This window comes from Silurus meridionalis, chromosome 13 (assembly GCF_014805685.1).
Source record: "Silurus meridionalis isolate SWU-2019-XX chromosome 13, ASM1480568v1, whole genome shotgun sequence".
Lineage (NCBI taxonomy): Eukaryota > Metazoa > Chordata > Actinopteri > Siluriformes > Siluridae > Silurus > Silurus meridionalis.
The window spans coordinates 28,219,938-28,235,093 of record NC_060896.1 but is presented as its reverse complement, the minus strand read 5'-3'; the positions used below and the strand labels follow the sequence as shown (position 1 = coordinate 28,235,093).

Here is a 15,156-nt window from a genome sequence, read left to right as displayed (position 1 = left end):
TTTGTACAGTATGTTAGAATTTTGCAATGTTGTGCTGCATTAGACACCGTCGAGTGCAGGTTTACACTCGAGGGACGCGGAAAGTGTGTCAGTTCCCCACTAGGCATATAATGGGACAGAGGGACATCATGACCTTCACTGCTTCCAGTATGTGTTTTTTTTTATATATAAACTCACATGTGAAACTGGAGTGTGTGACATCACATACTTCCGTCTGTCATGTCCTTTTGTCTCACACCTTTTAAATATAGTTCTGGTTTTCATACAATACTTACAAACTGCTTAGATTTACTTCATCAAGCTTTTGACCATAATAATCCCCTCTGTGACATTAAATTAATATGTACACTATATGTCCAAACGTTTGTGGACACCTCAGCATAAAATTAGCATGTGCTCCTTTTTTGAATATCACATTCCACTCTTCATTTGCTGTTGTATTAACATCCACTCTTCTTTGAAGATGTTCCACTAGATATTATTGAGATTTGTGTAGATTCGTTCAGCTACAAGGGTGTTAGTAAAGTCAAGTACTGATGCAGGTGAGGTAAGGAGGACTGGGGTGTAGTCAGTGTTCACATTCATAATGTTCTTTATAGATGGAGCTCTATAGCAGGAGATCTTCCACTCCAGGCCATATAAGGCATATCTTCATGACACTGGCTTCGTGCACAGGAACATTGCATTCTAAATTCAAGGTCTGTGCTTCCTGTGACTGTGCGTGCAGCCGTGTGCTGCCATCTGTTGGTATGTTACAAAACTAGTCACAAAAGATTATGATACCACCTCGTATGTCCCAGAATTGCAAATTGTGTACTGACTGTTAGAATGGATGTGTAGATGGATACATGTATATGAGATCCGTTCTGAAGGTCCTGCACAGTGCTATTTTAGGTATGATTTCGTTCTCTGTGTGTGAGTTTGTGGTGTATTGTGGAGAAAAGTATAGACTTTGAGAAGTTTCTCATTGTTGTAGTGTTTAATGATTGTCTTTTTTTTCTCCTTAAAATTACAAAATATACACCAGTTCCGTTCGGTCTGTTCAAGTGGTTTTAAAGACTCTTTAAATTAATTGCTTCGAGTGCTTTGTATTATACAGCAGAGCTATAATTCTGCCTGCCTGCTTCACAAAGAAATTTCTAGAATATATGACAGGAAAATTACAGCTTCTCCTCTCTATAGCATTTGAACTAAAGTTCTACATTGTAAAGATTCCCAATATAACCCAGTACAATCAGATATGTTCCCAGTATATCCATCTGAATCTCTTCTCCAACAGATGGAACAAATTATGAGGCATCTGGATCATTGGCATCACCTCTGGACAAAGCAGCCCTGTCAGCCTCTTCTCTTTGGCCATCTGGTTTGCTTATGATCGATGAGGATCCTGTCTCGGCCGTCCGTTCTGATCCAACGAGTCAAAGGGACATGAGAGAGAAGTCTCTATCAGCCAGACCACCTGCAAAACCACAGATCGATTTTCATTTCAGCTCTACTCTGGAGAGTCCTGTTAGAGAGACCACTAACCAGTCTAAGCGTTCACCTGCAGGTTCTGTTCAGAGAGCAGAGCCATCTTTTATGATCCCAGCATCTGCTTTGGTGCACATTAGGAACCATTCTTCAGGTTTGGTGTTCAGCACTCATACAAACACCAGTTTTATCCATTCTCGCAATGTACCTCCAGTTTCCACTGAAATCATATCATCAGTGGCTACATCACCAATGACAATGTTACCTTCATCGACACTACTATCATCATCACCATCATCATCCTTATTACTACCATCAACTTCAGATTCAACCTCGTCAAGGTCACCATTTAAAAATAAACCCTTAGCACATAGCCTTGCTTACATATATAGTTCTGTTCCAACACCACCTAGCCCAACCACTGGTTCTTACACACCGTACTTAGATGAACCACTTTCATTTAAGGAAACCATAAACACCTCAGTAGCACATAATCAATACAAAGCTTTTCTTCAAAGCCCAGTGCCAGCAGAACCCTTAGAGCTTAGAGCCCCAGTCATACACCCCGCAAGACAACCATCACAAGAACCGTCCTCAATTGTCAGAAAAATGTATGGTCATTATTTTCTATCTGCAGCCACAATCCCACAGGATCCATCAAGTGAGACCCGAATGCAGTTACATGGATCTAAAAACAGCATGTATACAAAGATTTATGGGGAATCAGCAACTCGGTCTGCCACAACTCGAGAACAGCTGATCCACACTGAGGCAGATTCAAGTGTGGCGTCATTCTTAATTGAAAAGGAAATAGTGCCTTCTTTCAAAAGCACTCATTTGATGGTTTCTCCAACAGGTTCGTCTGAATTATATAATAATCCATCCTCTCCAAGAAGTCGAAATACGAAAATCCCATATGGGGAAGAACAAAACTCCAAAGACATCAATGCATCTCTAGGGTACTATAGAACATTTCTGACCACACAGGTTCCAGGGCAAGCCAAAAATAAATCACCTAGAGCTACACCTCAAACCTCGTTTTTTGAGACAGACATGACAACCATGGAGTCTCCACTTATTGCACCTGACTCTTTTTCTAGAAACCTTTTGCCAAGTCCAACTAATAAACCAACATCAGTGAGCCTTCTGCACAGTGTCTCTTTCTCAGAAAATACAAAAACGATGCTTACATCTTCTGCATTCATTGAATACATGCTGAGAAAACAACCTCAAGAAACTAGCACTAATAGAACTCTAAAACCACATGAACATAGATTTTTGGATTTTTGGGATGCATCACCAACCAACATCCCATCAACAGCACTTATATCTCACAGAATTGACATACTCTCTTCTGAGGCTACAGCAAGAGCATTGACCTCATCCAGACCTTCAATATCTGCCATCTTCTTAAACTCTACAGCTAAACACCTGTCTGACAGTCTGTACCAAGTACCAAGTACCAAGACACCAATTCTTTTAGACAGAAAGTCTTTAACCTCTCGAAATGGCATCATTTCCCATTTTGCAACTGCATCAGGTTCTAAAAGAAGTCTCCAAGAAACGGCCACCTCAATTCATCTAATGGAATCTGGAAACTCATTCAACAATAACTTTGCTTCTCAAGAAAGACATTTTTTAGTCACTGCTTTAAATTCAGGGCAGAAACCTATGGAGACAAGTTCTTCTTTCATGTCAACGTTCCTGGGTTTAGCTTTTAGCAAGAGGTCCCCAATTATGACACCTTCATTACTCTATCATAAGATCATGCATACAACTAAAGATGATGTGAATACAGATTATTTCACATCTTCAGACAGAAAAATACCAACCAGCCCTGGAATACTGACCCAAAATACTTTATTTATTTCAGGAGACAAATTTGTTGATGGAACTACATCTATTGAAGTGTCTAAACAAACATCTGCATCTGGCCTAAAACTTACACCCATAAGACTAAACAATATCTCTGATTGGAAAGAGAAGTCAGTGAGCAGTGAGTTCTCTACCAATTTGACATTAAAGCCTAGATCAGAAGCAAGCAGCTCAAATCCTGCACAGACTGAAGGGTTCAGTCCTATAAAACATCAACTACAGCAATTATTTACAACTAAAAGTGGACTGTCATTTTCATCAACCAGCAATAAAATGCTTTCCCTTCATAAGGTATTAAATACATCACCATCATCATCATCATCATCATCATCATCATCATCAAATGATTCAAATAGTTTAAACACAAGAGGTATCAATTTGTTATCGACTCCAGAACCAGTGATAAACCTTTTGTCAAACAGAATATCATCTGTGTCTTCACCCACCAGAAGTTTATTATCAATTTCCACATTAGAAACACAGACTGTTTTAACTCCAGGACTAGGAGAAAGGTCACCAGCATCATCAGCTTTAGCACCATTACCAACAGAACTATCACCATCATTACCATCAGAATCAAAACCACCATCATTACCACCATCACCAATATTAAATTTATCAACAAAACCATCACATGTAAAATTATCACCAGGATCCTCACCTTCACCTTTATTGTCATTAGAATTAGTATTAGGATCACTATCAGATGTATCTTTTTCAGGACTATCACTTTCAAAACCAGCGTCATCACCATCACAATTATCACCAGCATCAACAGAAGATTCAGTAATAACAGATTCATCACCTAAAATCTCACCATCAGCATTACCAACAGCATCACCCTCTAAACTATTACCACCATTATTATTATCACCATCATCATCATCTTCTTCAAAATTATCAACACCATTATTACCATCACCATCATTACCTTCTGAATTATCACCACCATCATTACCTTCTGAATTATCACCAGCATTATTACCATCCCCATCATTACCTTCTGAATTATCACCACCATCATTACCTTCTGAATTATCACCACCATTATTACCTTCTGAATTATCACCACCATTATTACCATCCCCATCATTACCTTCTGAATTATCACCACCATCATTACCTTCTGAATTATCACCACCATCATTACCTTCTGAATTATCACCACCATTATTACCATCACCATCAACATCAGCATCCTCACCATCATCATTCCTGGCATCGTTAATGGATATATCACCATCAGAATTATCAGTAGTAGCACAGTCAACAGATTCAATATTAGATTTATCACCTGAAATCTCACCATCAGCTTCTGAAATATTACCACCATTATCATCACCATCAGCAGTATTATCAGCATTCTCATCATCATCATTACTTGTATCATTACTGAATTTATCACCAGAATCCTCGCCATCAGAACTTTCACCAGTATCTCTGTCAACAGATTTACCAACAGCACCACCATTCAAATTATCACCAGCATTATCACCATCAGCTTTATCGTCACCATCATCACTCTCAGTGGCATCACCATCAGATTCATCAAAAGCATCATCACAATTAGAATTATCTTCAGCAGTATCACCATCACTATTAGTGTCATCATCAACATTATCATCATCATCCGATTTAACATTTGCATTATCACCAGTCTTATCACCTTTAGAATCATCTGCACCATCATCACAGCTAATGCCATCAGCATTCTCACCATCAGAAATATCACCAGCATCATCAGATTTATCAGCAGAATTTACATTCTCAGAATCATCATCATCTTTTGAATTATTGCCAACATCCCTATTAACATTTCCGATAGAATTACTATCAGAATCATCACCCACCACATCATCACCCTTAACTCCATTCACATCAGAATCAGAATTTTTAACAGAGTCACCATCATCTACAGCATCAGCAATACCACCAGCAAAATCATTATCAAAATTATCACAAAAAGAATCAACATCACCTACACCATCATTGGAATCATCATCAGAATTATCACAATCATCTCCATCACCATCAGCAGCAGCAACATCATCAGAATTAGTACCATCAGCATCTACAACAGCTTTATCAGCAGCGAAATTATTACCAGAATCATCACAATTATCAACAGTGTCACCATCACCTACACTATCATCAGAATCATCAACAGAATTATCACCATCAGCATCTACAACAGCTTTACCAGCAACAAAATCATCAGAATTATCACAAGAATCATCATCAGAATTATCACCAACACAGTCACCGCCACCTACACCATCAACAATATCACCAGCAACAACATCACAATTATCACCATCAGCATCTACATCAGCATTATCAGCAGCAACATCATCATCATTATCATCAGGATTATCAACAAAAGAGTCACCATCGCCTGCACCATCATCAGAATCATCATCAGAATTATCACAATCATCTCCAACAGCATTATCATCAGCAACATCGTCATCAGAATTATCACTTACAAAATCCCCATCACTTACACCATCATCAGAATCATCATCAGAATTATCACCATCAGCCTTTACATCAGCTTTATCAGCATCAGCATCTCCATCAGCATCAATGCCAACAGAATTATCAACAGGATCACCACCATCATCATCATCATCATCATCATCATCATCTGCTTCTTTACCGCCAGAATCATCACCAACATTGGAATCGTCATCACTAACACCATCACAATTATTCACATTGAATTATGATTTTGTTTTAAAAACGCATCAGTTGCCTTTGACTAAAACATCTGTACCATCAGAAATTACACGGACTTCATTGACCTCATCATCAGCTTCAGCATTCTCAGCATTAACATCAGCAGCCACGTCATCCTATTACCAATATTTGTTAAAAAAACAATTTACATCTCCAGCATCTCCAAGAATGCCTTTAGCTTTATCTCCATTAGCATTTCCTTCATCACCTTCGACAGCATCTTATTATGAATCTGAATTACCACATGGCGTGTCAGTATCTTCATCAAAGCCCTTGCTTGAGTTCTCTCAGAACTCAGCTCTAATCCCATTCCACCTTTTACAGCAAGTGAGTAAAATTCATGTTGTTGTTACAGAAAAGACTACGCTGGACCAGTGGATGTCTGGGTTTCCATCCTCTGTCCTAACATCTCGAGAGACCAGGTTTCCTGCTAAAGGAAATGACTCTGCTTTACCTCCTTTTCAAATGATAAGACCTACATTACCCAACAAAAATATAAACACTTCAGTCCAATCAGAACCACTAACCCAGGAACTACCAACCAGCAAGGTCCCAGAACTCACCCCCATCACCACCATGACAGCCTTCACAACTACCACCGCATCTACTACAACTACACAGCTGACCAGCACAACCCAAGTAACCAGCACCATAGGATCTACCACTTCTGCAACATCCACAACTATAGCAAAGCCTTCCAGAACTATAGCACCAACCTCGTCCCCTAAATGGACTTCCACCACCTTGAGTGTCAGGACCAGTCCACCCAGAACCACAACCATTACCACCACGACTGAAAGTTCTCCACACAGCTGCAACATAACTGACAGGATGTGGGTTAAAACGGGTGAGAATTGTAATGTTAACTTTACTACCATGATGGGTGTCGGCTCTCTCTTAACTTGCGAGTTCCATATCTAAGCCTGGTAACTCTAATTCATTCTTTATGTCTTTATGACCTTCTCTGGCAGTTCTGTCTGTCCACATCAGGAGGAATCGACTGGACAATATTTTGAAACACAACCTTCCGAGAGGCCTGACATTGGCACTGACCAAGGTTCTGAATGACAGCAGTGTCCGAGCAAAGGTCAGTTTTATAGAAAGTAAATCAAAGGTGCTTTATAATTATCACATGTACTTTACAGCAAAGTGAAATTCTTTCTGTGCATATCCCAGTAATGTTAGGAACATGGGGTCAGAGCTCAGGGTCAGCCATGATACGCAGAGGTTTAAGGGTCTTGCTCAGGGGCCCCAAGAGTGGTAGCTTGGCGATATCAGGGCTTGAACCCCCAACCTTCCGATTAGTAACCCAGAGCTTTAACCAATCAGCTCCCACGTCCCACAACTTAATCTCACAACGGAACTGCTTTCAATTTTGTGTGGATGCCAAGCAAACACTCTTAGCATGAAGTAAACACTTTCTGCAAATAAATTTTAATTAGTTTTAAGCTCCATTATATCAATGATTGTGCAAGTGGAGCATTAGAGGGTCAAGAGCCTTGCTCAGGGTGCCTTAAGAGGGTGCTTAGAGGTGGTGAGATTTGAACTCATGACATTCTGAGCAGAAGTCCTACACGATAACCACTGAGCTACCCATTCCTATTTTCTGTGAAGTCTTGACCTTTTGGTAGAAGTGAACATGTTTTTGGTTAAAATATCTTAGCTTAGCTGGAATCTCAAAAGTCTTCAGACTTCCAGACACTTAATAGTTCCAAGACATCAGTAAAGTGTTTTTGTTCGGCTTCTACTGATTTTAAAATGTTTAACTTGATGCACTCCAATTCCTGTAAAATGTCATAAAAATTGGCCCCAATTTTGTTTAATCATATACAGGTAGTCCCTGAGTTGTGATCTTATGATGATGATTGCAATAAAATAAAATTGTAAAAATATTTTTAAAATATATAAAAAATATTTGTATAAAAATATTAAGTGTAAATTGCTGTTTTGCTAAATGATGTACTGTAATTTGTTAAAATTAGTTATTAATAAATTACAGTACACTACCCAATAATGATGACCATTCTTTAATACTCCTGGGTATGCTAGGCCATGTCTCGAATTACAATATTTATAAGTTATGATGGGGTCAAGGGTGCACATCTCCATCATAAGGCAGGGAATACCTTTATTAAACAGATTTGTATCTTTTACTAGGGTTGTAAAAGCCTTATAAAAATCCATTCTTTTTTGTTAACCACTTATTGATTCCCCATATAAATATGCAGTGGAAAAGCCAAAGCTACTCTCAGAAGCAACTGTTTCTCATAACATTCTCATATAGAGCACTAACCGTTCAGGTGCTTTCCAAAAATGTTAATCCAGAAGTAACAATAGATAAAAGTCTCCCTGACCGCAAATGACTTCTGTTGATGTTCCTAAAGTTCCTGAGCGGAAATGCAGCTCTCTAATCCCCTAATGATCTCTCAAATCAAGGGGAGTTTGGGCGAGTTTCATCTCCCTGAAACACAATCCCTCAATATCACCTTTATGAGGTGTTGATTACTGACTCAGGCAAAAGGCCAGTTCACATCCTGAGTAACAGAACTCAATTGTATAAGAAATTCTGCAGTTTCCAAACATGACCTCAACACATACACACACACACACACACACACACACACACACTTCATGCATGCTGGTTTGTGGGGCCCTCTGTCATTGTATGGTGTCATTCAGAAAACCGCCCAGAGCCCTGTTTTTACCTGTGAAAATAAAACAATAAAATAAAATAAAATTTAAAATCACATCTCTTTTCCTCTGGACTTGTTCTAAATCACACCACAGCAATGTCTGTTTCATGGGTGTGACTGTACTGAAAATGCTAAGCTTGTGTTTAATCTGCTAATGTTACAAATATTTTACATTTCTACACTTTGGGTGACTTTAAATACATTAAATATATGTATTAAACATAACAGCTATTAAAAAAAAAAAAGAACCGGAATTGAACTAAGCACTGTTATATATTTTGCCCAAGCAGCGCCATGCTAGGTAGATATTTTATCATCTCAGCATTCTGCCTTTCCTCAGAGTCATGCTCTTTTTCGGTGTAAAAGGAGATCTTGATAAATACTGACAGTGTTCTAATGGAGTAAGGAAGGAGAGTTGTTCTCCAAAATAAATTTCTAAGAAAGAAAAATTAGCATGCTAATAAACAAGTTGTACATAAAAAATGAAGGAAAATGAAGCGTTATTTCGAACAAATTCAATCAAACAGCTTGAACTCATCAATGCTGGAAAGTGACATAATTTTAATGTTTTCATTTAATACCATCAATTGGTATTTATTGACCAAGATTCAACCCATAAGACTTCTTGTAATCATACATCTTTGTATTCATACTTCTAATGTTCTGGTATATCCAACACCATTCACATGGCCCATTTTTTATATGTGCACTTGTAGCATTTTTTTTAGGAATTGACCAATTCTCTGATGCTTCATTTCTACAGATCGAAAGTCTGTCCACGATGTCCAATGTGACCGTGGGCTATTACGTAACCCGTGGCAATATGGTTTACACCTCGTCCTTTATCGTGGAGGCTCTGAGCTCCTACGGCATGGACAGGCTAATGGCGGATATCCGGCAGTTTGTGCCCATGGTTCAGGCATTGCCAACCCCAGCAGCCCCCTGGAGGCCAACTCCTACTATTTCACTCATGCTGAAGACAGGTCAGAGACTCAGTGGCTCAGAGAGCTGGCACATGTTTAGAGCTTGATTTACGTCCAACAACAGAGACGTTCAGGCAGGAAACTGGGAATGAGCTAATCTAATATTGTTAAATAGAGCCTGCGGGATTTTTGCCTTAATCGGTTTGTGTGCTGTTTAATTTCTATGTCACTTTCCCTGTTATTGTGATATTGTATTAAAATGTTATAGCCATCCCAGCAGTAGCTGTCAGCTGAGATGAGATGTTGGCTGGCACCTCATACAGTTTTATCATGCGTCATCATTCCTAGCATGCTGCTTGTGTTTACTCACAACCATACGCTAGCTCTCGGCCAGGCTTTCAGGGTTTTTAAACAGGATTAGCTCTGATGCTAAAATGTACAAGATGATACATTTTTAGCAGTTATCTCAAAGAATAGTAGAAATGATTTAGCTGATGTACAGAACGCTCAAAGGCCCAGGAAGTCGGGTCTGGAAACCCATTATTTTGGAAACAATTCACTGAAGGGTTGTGATAGTCAACCCTGATGTTCACTCTGGATGAACTCCAGATATCCTGGGTGAAAATGGGAGAGCATTGCAAAAGGTCAAGCATCTACTGATCTGAGCTTCATCTCAAAGTGACCAGATAGAAGCTTTTCCTTTCTGTACAGTATTTTAGAATCATGAAGCCTCAAGAACCCTTCGCTGTAGTATCATTGAAAATGCTAATATTTTCCATCATACTGTGCTGTTTGTTTGTGTGTGTAAAAGTGTGTTTAACTGTTTGTTTGTGTGAAAACAGTTCTGAGATTTGTAGGACCAGGAGATGATCTGAGGTCCTGCAGGTTTGCTGAGCTGATGGAGGAGAGACTGGAGAACGCTTTTGCTGAAGCCGAGGCCAAAGTTCTAAATAGTTACAGCACACTCAGTGTAGAGGTGTGACACACACACACACACACACACACACACACACACACACACACACACACACATATCTATCTATCTATCTATCTATCTATCTATCTATCTATCTATCTATCTATCTATCTATCTATCTATCTATCTATCTATCTATCTATCTAATTTCTGATCAAACAAAACAAAATTAACTCAATGATGCAAAAAAGATTCATTGATTTTGATGTGAAAGATTAAAAAAATGTCAATCTTTCTAAAATGTTTCTATCTTCACATCAAATCTTATTATTCTCTTTGGGCAATTAGGTTTAATTTTATTCTGGATTCTGATTGGTCAGAAAACACTGTGAGTTGCAGTTTTGGAGACAATCTATGTTGGCTTTTTTAGTTTTTGATACAATGGCTCCTTGAGGGTTCTTCAAAAAGTTCTTCTAAAGGTTCCAGAACTTTTTTCAGTAGTGATATTGATTCTAAAGGCAATAAAATAGCAAAATGTCACTATTTATTTCTCTTGCTGATTTTAGCTTTTGTTTTTTATCTATCAGATCCTGAGTGTGTCTCAGTCGGCTGGATCTCCTGCAGTGTCTCTGGTTTATGTGGTGCAGAACAGAACTGAGACTTTGAATGGCACCGCGGCCAGTAACCTGCTAAGTCGCCTGACCGCTGAGCTTGTGGGCTACTTCCTGTTTTACCCTCCGCTCATTATAGCAGAACGTAAGGTTTCTTATGGACGTATTTTGTGCATGCTGCATGTTTATTTGTTCACTCAATGTTTGATTGTTACAAAACAATGACACTGGAGACTCCTTCCATAAATGATAGTACATACGCGATATTTTCTAGATGATTATTTTCGATATTTAATTATCAATATATTACAATTAGTTACTGTACTGTAAAAAATGTAACATATTTTTAAATTAATGTTGTGTTGCTTGCAAAAGTTGTATACATATGCGATGCGGTTGTATTTGCACATTTCTGTACTAAAGGCATAAAAACACAATACATCATGTTGGATTATTTTTAGAAGCACAGCTTAGCATGGTTCAGGTTGCTACAGAAGGTCAAGAGAAAGCCATCTCATTGGAAACAGAACAAAATGACTGTTGTCTGGTTAAAGGCAGATTGTGGGCCAACATATTTTTCACTCAGTCAGGACGTAATGCAGCTTTTCTCTGTGATACCTGATCGCTTTGATTGCTGCTTATCTCCATTTCACTTCTTACCCTTTTATTTCTGGCTCTCGGACCGGGAAAAATCTGAAATGGCATTTAAAGCAGAAAGGTTATACGGTTATTTTAACAGATAGAGTGAGGATTTCTGGAACAGTAGATGAGACATGAGAGACGAGAGGTCAAGAGCTGATTAAGAAGACTTCTGGAAATACCGAAAAAGAGGGAATGTTTAAAAGATGTATAAATTCCTAATTCCTAATAAAGTTAGTGTGCTTTGGTGTTAATCTGCAGAGGTGAATTAAATACATAAATTACGTACTTGAGTTAAAATAGAGATAAACTCAATAAAATTTCACTCTGGCAAAAGTAAAAGTGAGTAAAAGTATTTAAAATATTTGCCTTCAAATGTACTTTAGTACTTCTGCTCCTTTACCAAAGTAGTGATTTATTATAACTATAATGTTCTTATTATAATTTTTATCACAAGACTCTTTACTTAATCACCTCAGTTTATGTGAAAAGACTCGAATGTGACTCTCAGCACACTGATCTATTAATAGAATGATATTAATGACTCAAACACTGATTGATTTCTATTACAATCATCATGAACCCAAAACCTTCTTTTCAACCACTTTAAAAGAAATTACACAAAAAATCCACACGTGTTTGAGTCTGGAGTTTCTTCATCATTTATTCCTCTCTAAATGTTCTGCTTGATGTTGAACTGATGCTGAACTGTATGTTGGTGATCAGTAGATGCACCAAGCGCCGATCAGAACACGTGTAAAACAGAGCGTGCGCTCGATCCTGATTGGTGACTCGCTGTGTGTTTCACCAGTTCCGTTTTTATCCTCAGAAATAAAAAGAAACGACTGATTTCACAAAATGTAGTAAAAAGTGAGAGATTTGACTTTTGAAATGTAGTGGTTACAGTAAAAATCTCCACAAATCGAAACACCAGTAAAGTACAGACACATGAGAAACTACTTGAGTACACTTAAAAATTACATTTACTTCATTACTGTCCATCACTACTGATCTGTATATGCTACAGTATTGGATTCTGGATTCTGATGGGTCAGGTAACAGAATTTCCATAGTGTTTATAGGAATTTATAAGTTGATGTTCCACATAAACAGATTTAAATGCATCTTAATTATAGATTTGGTGAGTTTTATGTAAAGAAATATTCATTTATGGAGGGAGTCTCCTGTGTCACGCTTTGAAACAGTCAAATATTACTCTCTCGTTGTAACACAAGATGAAGTTACAAATACAGTAGCTGCAACATTAAAGTGGAAAGACGTTATACTTCTTTCCATCTTGTGCTAAAATCTTCTGTAAGCATGAGGCAGGCCAAGGTGGAGAATGATACTGTTGTACAGGAAGCAAAGGCTGTTTCCTGCCCCTCCTTGCGAAAGGGAACGCATCAATCATTAAATCTAATTAGGAGGAAAAATAATTAACAATGGGGTAGTGCTATATAAGGGGTGTGTATGTGTGTGTGTGTGTGTGTATAAGAAGGTTGTGTATTTTACAGAACCTCAGGCAAATGGGAGGAAAAAACACACTCTCCAACTTAAGGACACATGCTCATGGTTTTTTTGGTTTTGTTCCTGGAGGCTTTATAGATCTTCTGCTATGAAATTTATATGTATATTTTTTATTTAATTGATTGGCTCATACCCCATCAGACTCGTCTCATCAGCTAATTAGCAAAGCCTCCAGGAGCTTCCAGAAAGACTAATACCTCCATTCAAAGTGTTGAAAAAGCCCAGTTTCCTCCATCTGCTGCATGATCTCAAGAGCCATATTAATTTAGTCTCCAAATCTCTCAAGCCTCAAGCCTTTCTTTTTAGTGCTGAGAAAAGCATAAATCTTCTTTCAAACATTCCTAATTGGCTTGTAGCAATCTAATCTCCACAAATGCAAATGTATTTAATATGCAAAAATAAAAAAAAGCTTCATGCTCTTGAATCCACAGAAGAAATAGTCCAAAGCCTGGTTCTGATTTCATGCTCTCTGCTCCAACATGCCCTGAGAGGATGCAGCCGGCCAAAGTTTTTAATCACTCTGTCGATGTGTAACTGAGTCAAACTTTAATTAGGAAATTGCTGCAGGGCTTCACTTCACCAGTACTAATGGTGCACGTGGTGAAATATTTGGAAACGCCTCTGAACCTGAAGGATCAAAGCACTTCACTTTAATACCGCGCATCTATTCATTTTAATGCATTTTAGCTTTACACAGCTAATGTGGTAAGAAAAAATGAACAAGCTGGTGGTAACTGTGGTGAGGAAAAACTAACTGAGATGCATAAGGAAGAAACCTTGAGAGGAACCAGATTTAAGAGGGAACCTCATCCTCATCTGGGTGGCACAGAATGTCCATTTATTACAGCTAAACAAGTGATGGTGATCAGATCCAAGCTGTAGTCCTGAGTCAGTGTAGCAGATTGTTGACATTAACTACAGTCTAAATCCATCCTCAAAGCTCCTGTTCTTACTCTGGAATTTCATGGATCCCCAGGCTGTTGATGAGAAACCATCCCCAGCGGGTAGACCCGAGGAGAGGGGCAGAAACAGTGGTCACTGGTACCTTAGGAGCATGTTTAACTTGACAGAGAGAGAAAGAGATTATTAAGTCTCCTCACTGTTGTATAAACGTTAAGGTCACTGTGCAGTTTGGACTCTGGCAAGACTCGCTATGGCAGCATAACTACTAATGAGAGTCAGAAGTTAACACCGACATGAGAAATCTCTGGGATTAAAGATGACCCACCACATCATCTCAACAAACGTGAGTGAACATGTGAGAGTGAGGGGACGACAGCATACAAATATCCCAGTTCACCGAACACTCGATATCCTGGATCCCTCCAGATCTGCTCCTTTACCTAAGCAGAATCTACCGATAAAAGTCTTGACTAAATAAATGTTTCCAGCCTCGACTTGAACACTGAGACTGTGTCTGAGTCCTAAACACTGATTTGAAGGATTTTCCATAACTGTGGGGTTTATAAGAGAAATATCTGCCCAGTGCTGAAGTCTCCATTATAAGAGGTACCAACAAATAGCCTGCACCTTTTGATCTAAATAGACATGAAGGATCATATTGGTACAGAAGTTCACTCAGATACTGAGGCTCGAGACCATTAAGTGCTTTATACGTCAATAGTAGTATTTTATAATCAGTGTGAGATGTAATTGGAAGCAGTGTAGATGATTAAAACAGAGCTGATGTGCTCATATTTTCTATATCTACTGAGGACTTAAAAATAAACTTTAGTTTATTTATGCACTTATTTCAACACCCA

General features: G+C 38.5%; 1 protein-coding gene across 1 annotated transcript in view; it reads left to right on the top strand.

The window, feature by feature from the left end:
- kiaa1549lb (KIAA1549-like b) overlaps positions 1-15,156 on the top strand; it is a 50,273-nt gene that overhangs the window by 10,799 nt on the left and 24,318 nt on the right. Inside the window, 6 exon segments of the mRNA XM_046863843.1 lie at positions 1,280-1,624; positions 6,440-6,931; positions 7,056-7,171; positions 9,541-9,760; positions 10,543-10,676; positions 11,204-11,372. Of these exon segments, the coding sequence (XP_046719799.1) occupies positions 1,280-1,624; positions 6,440-6,931; positions 7,056-7,171; positions 9,541-9,760; positions 10,543-10,676; positions 11,204-11,372 (1,476 nt within the window).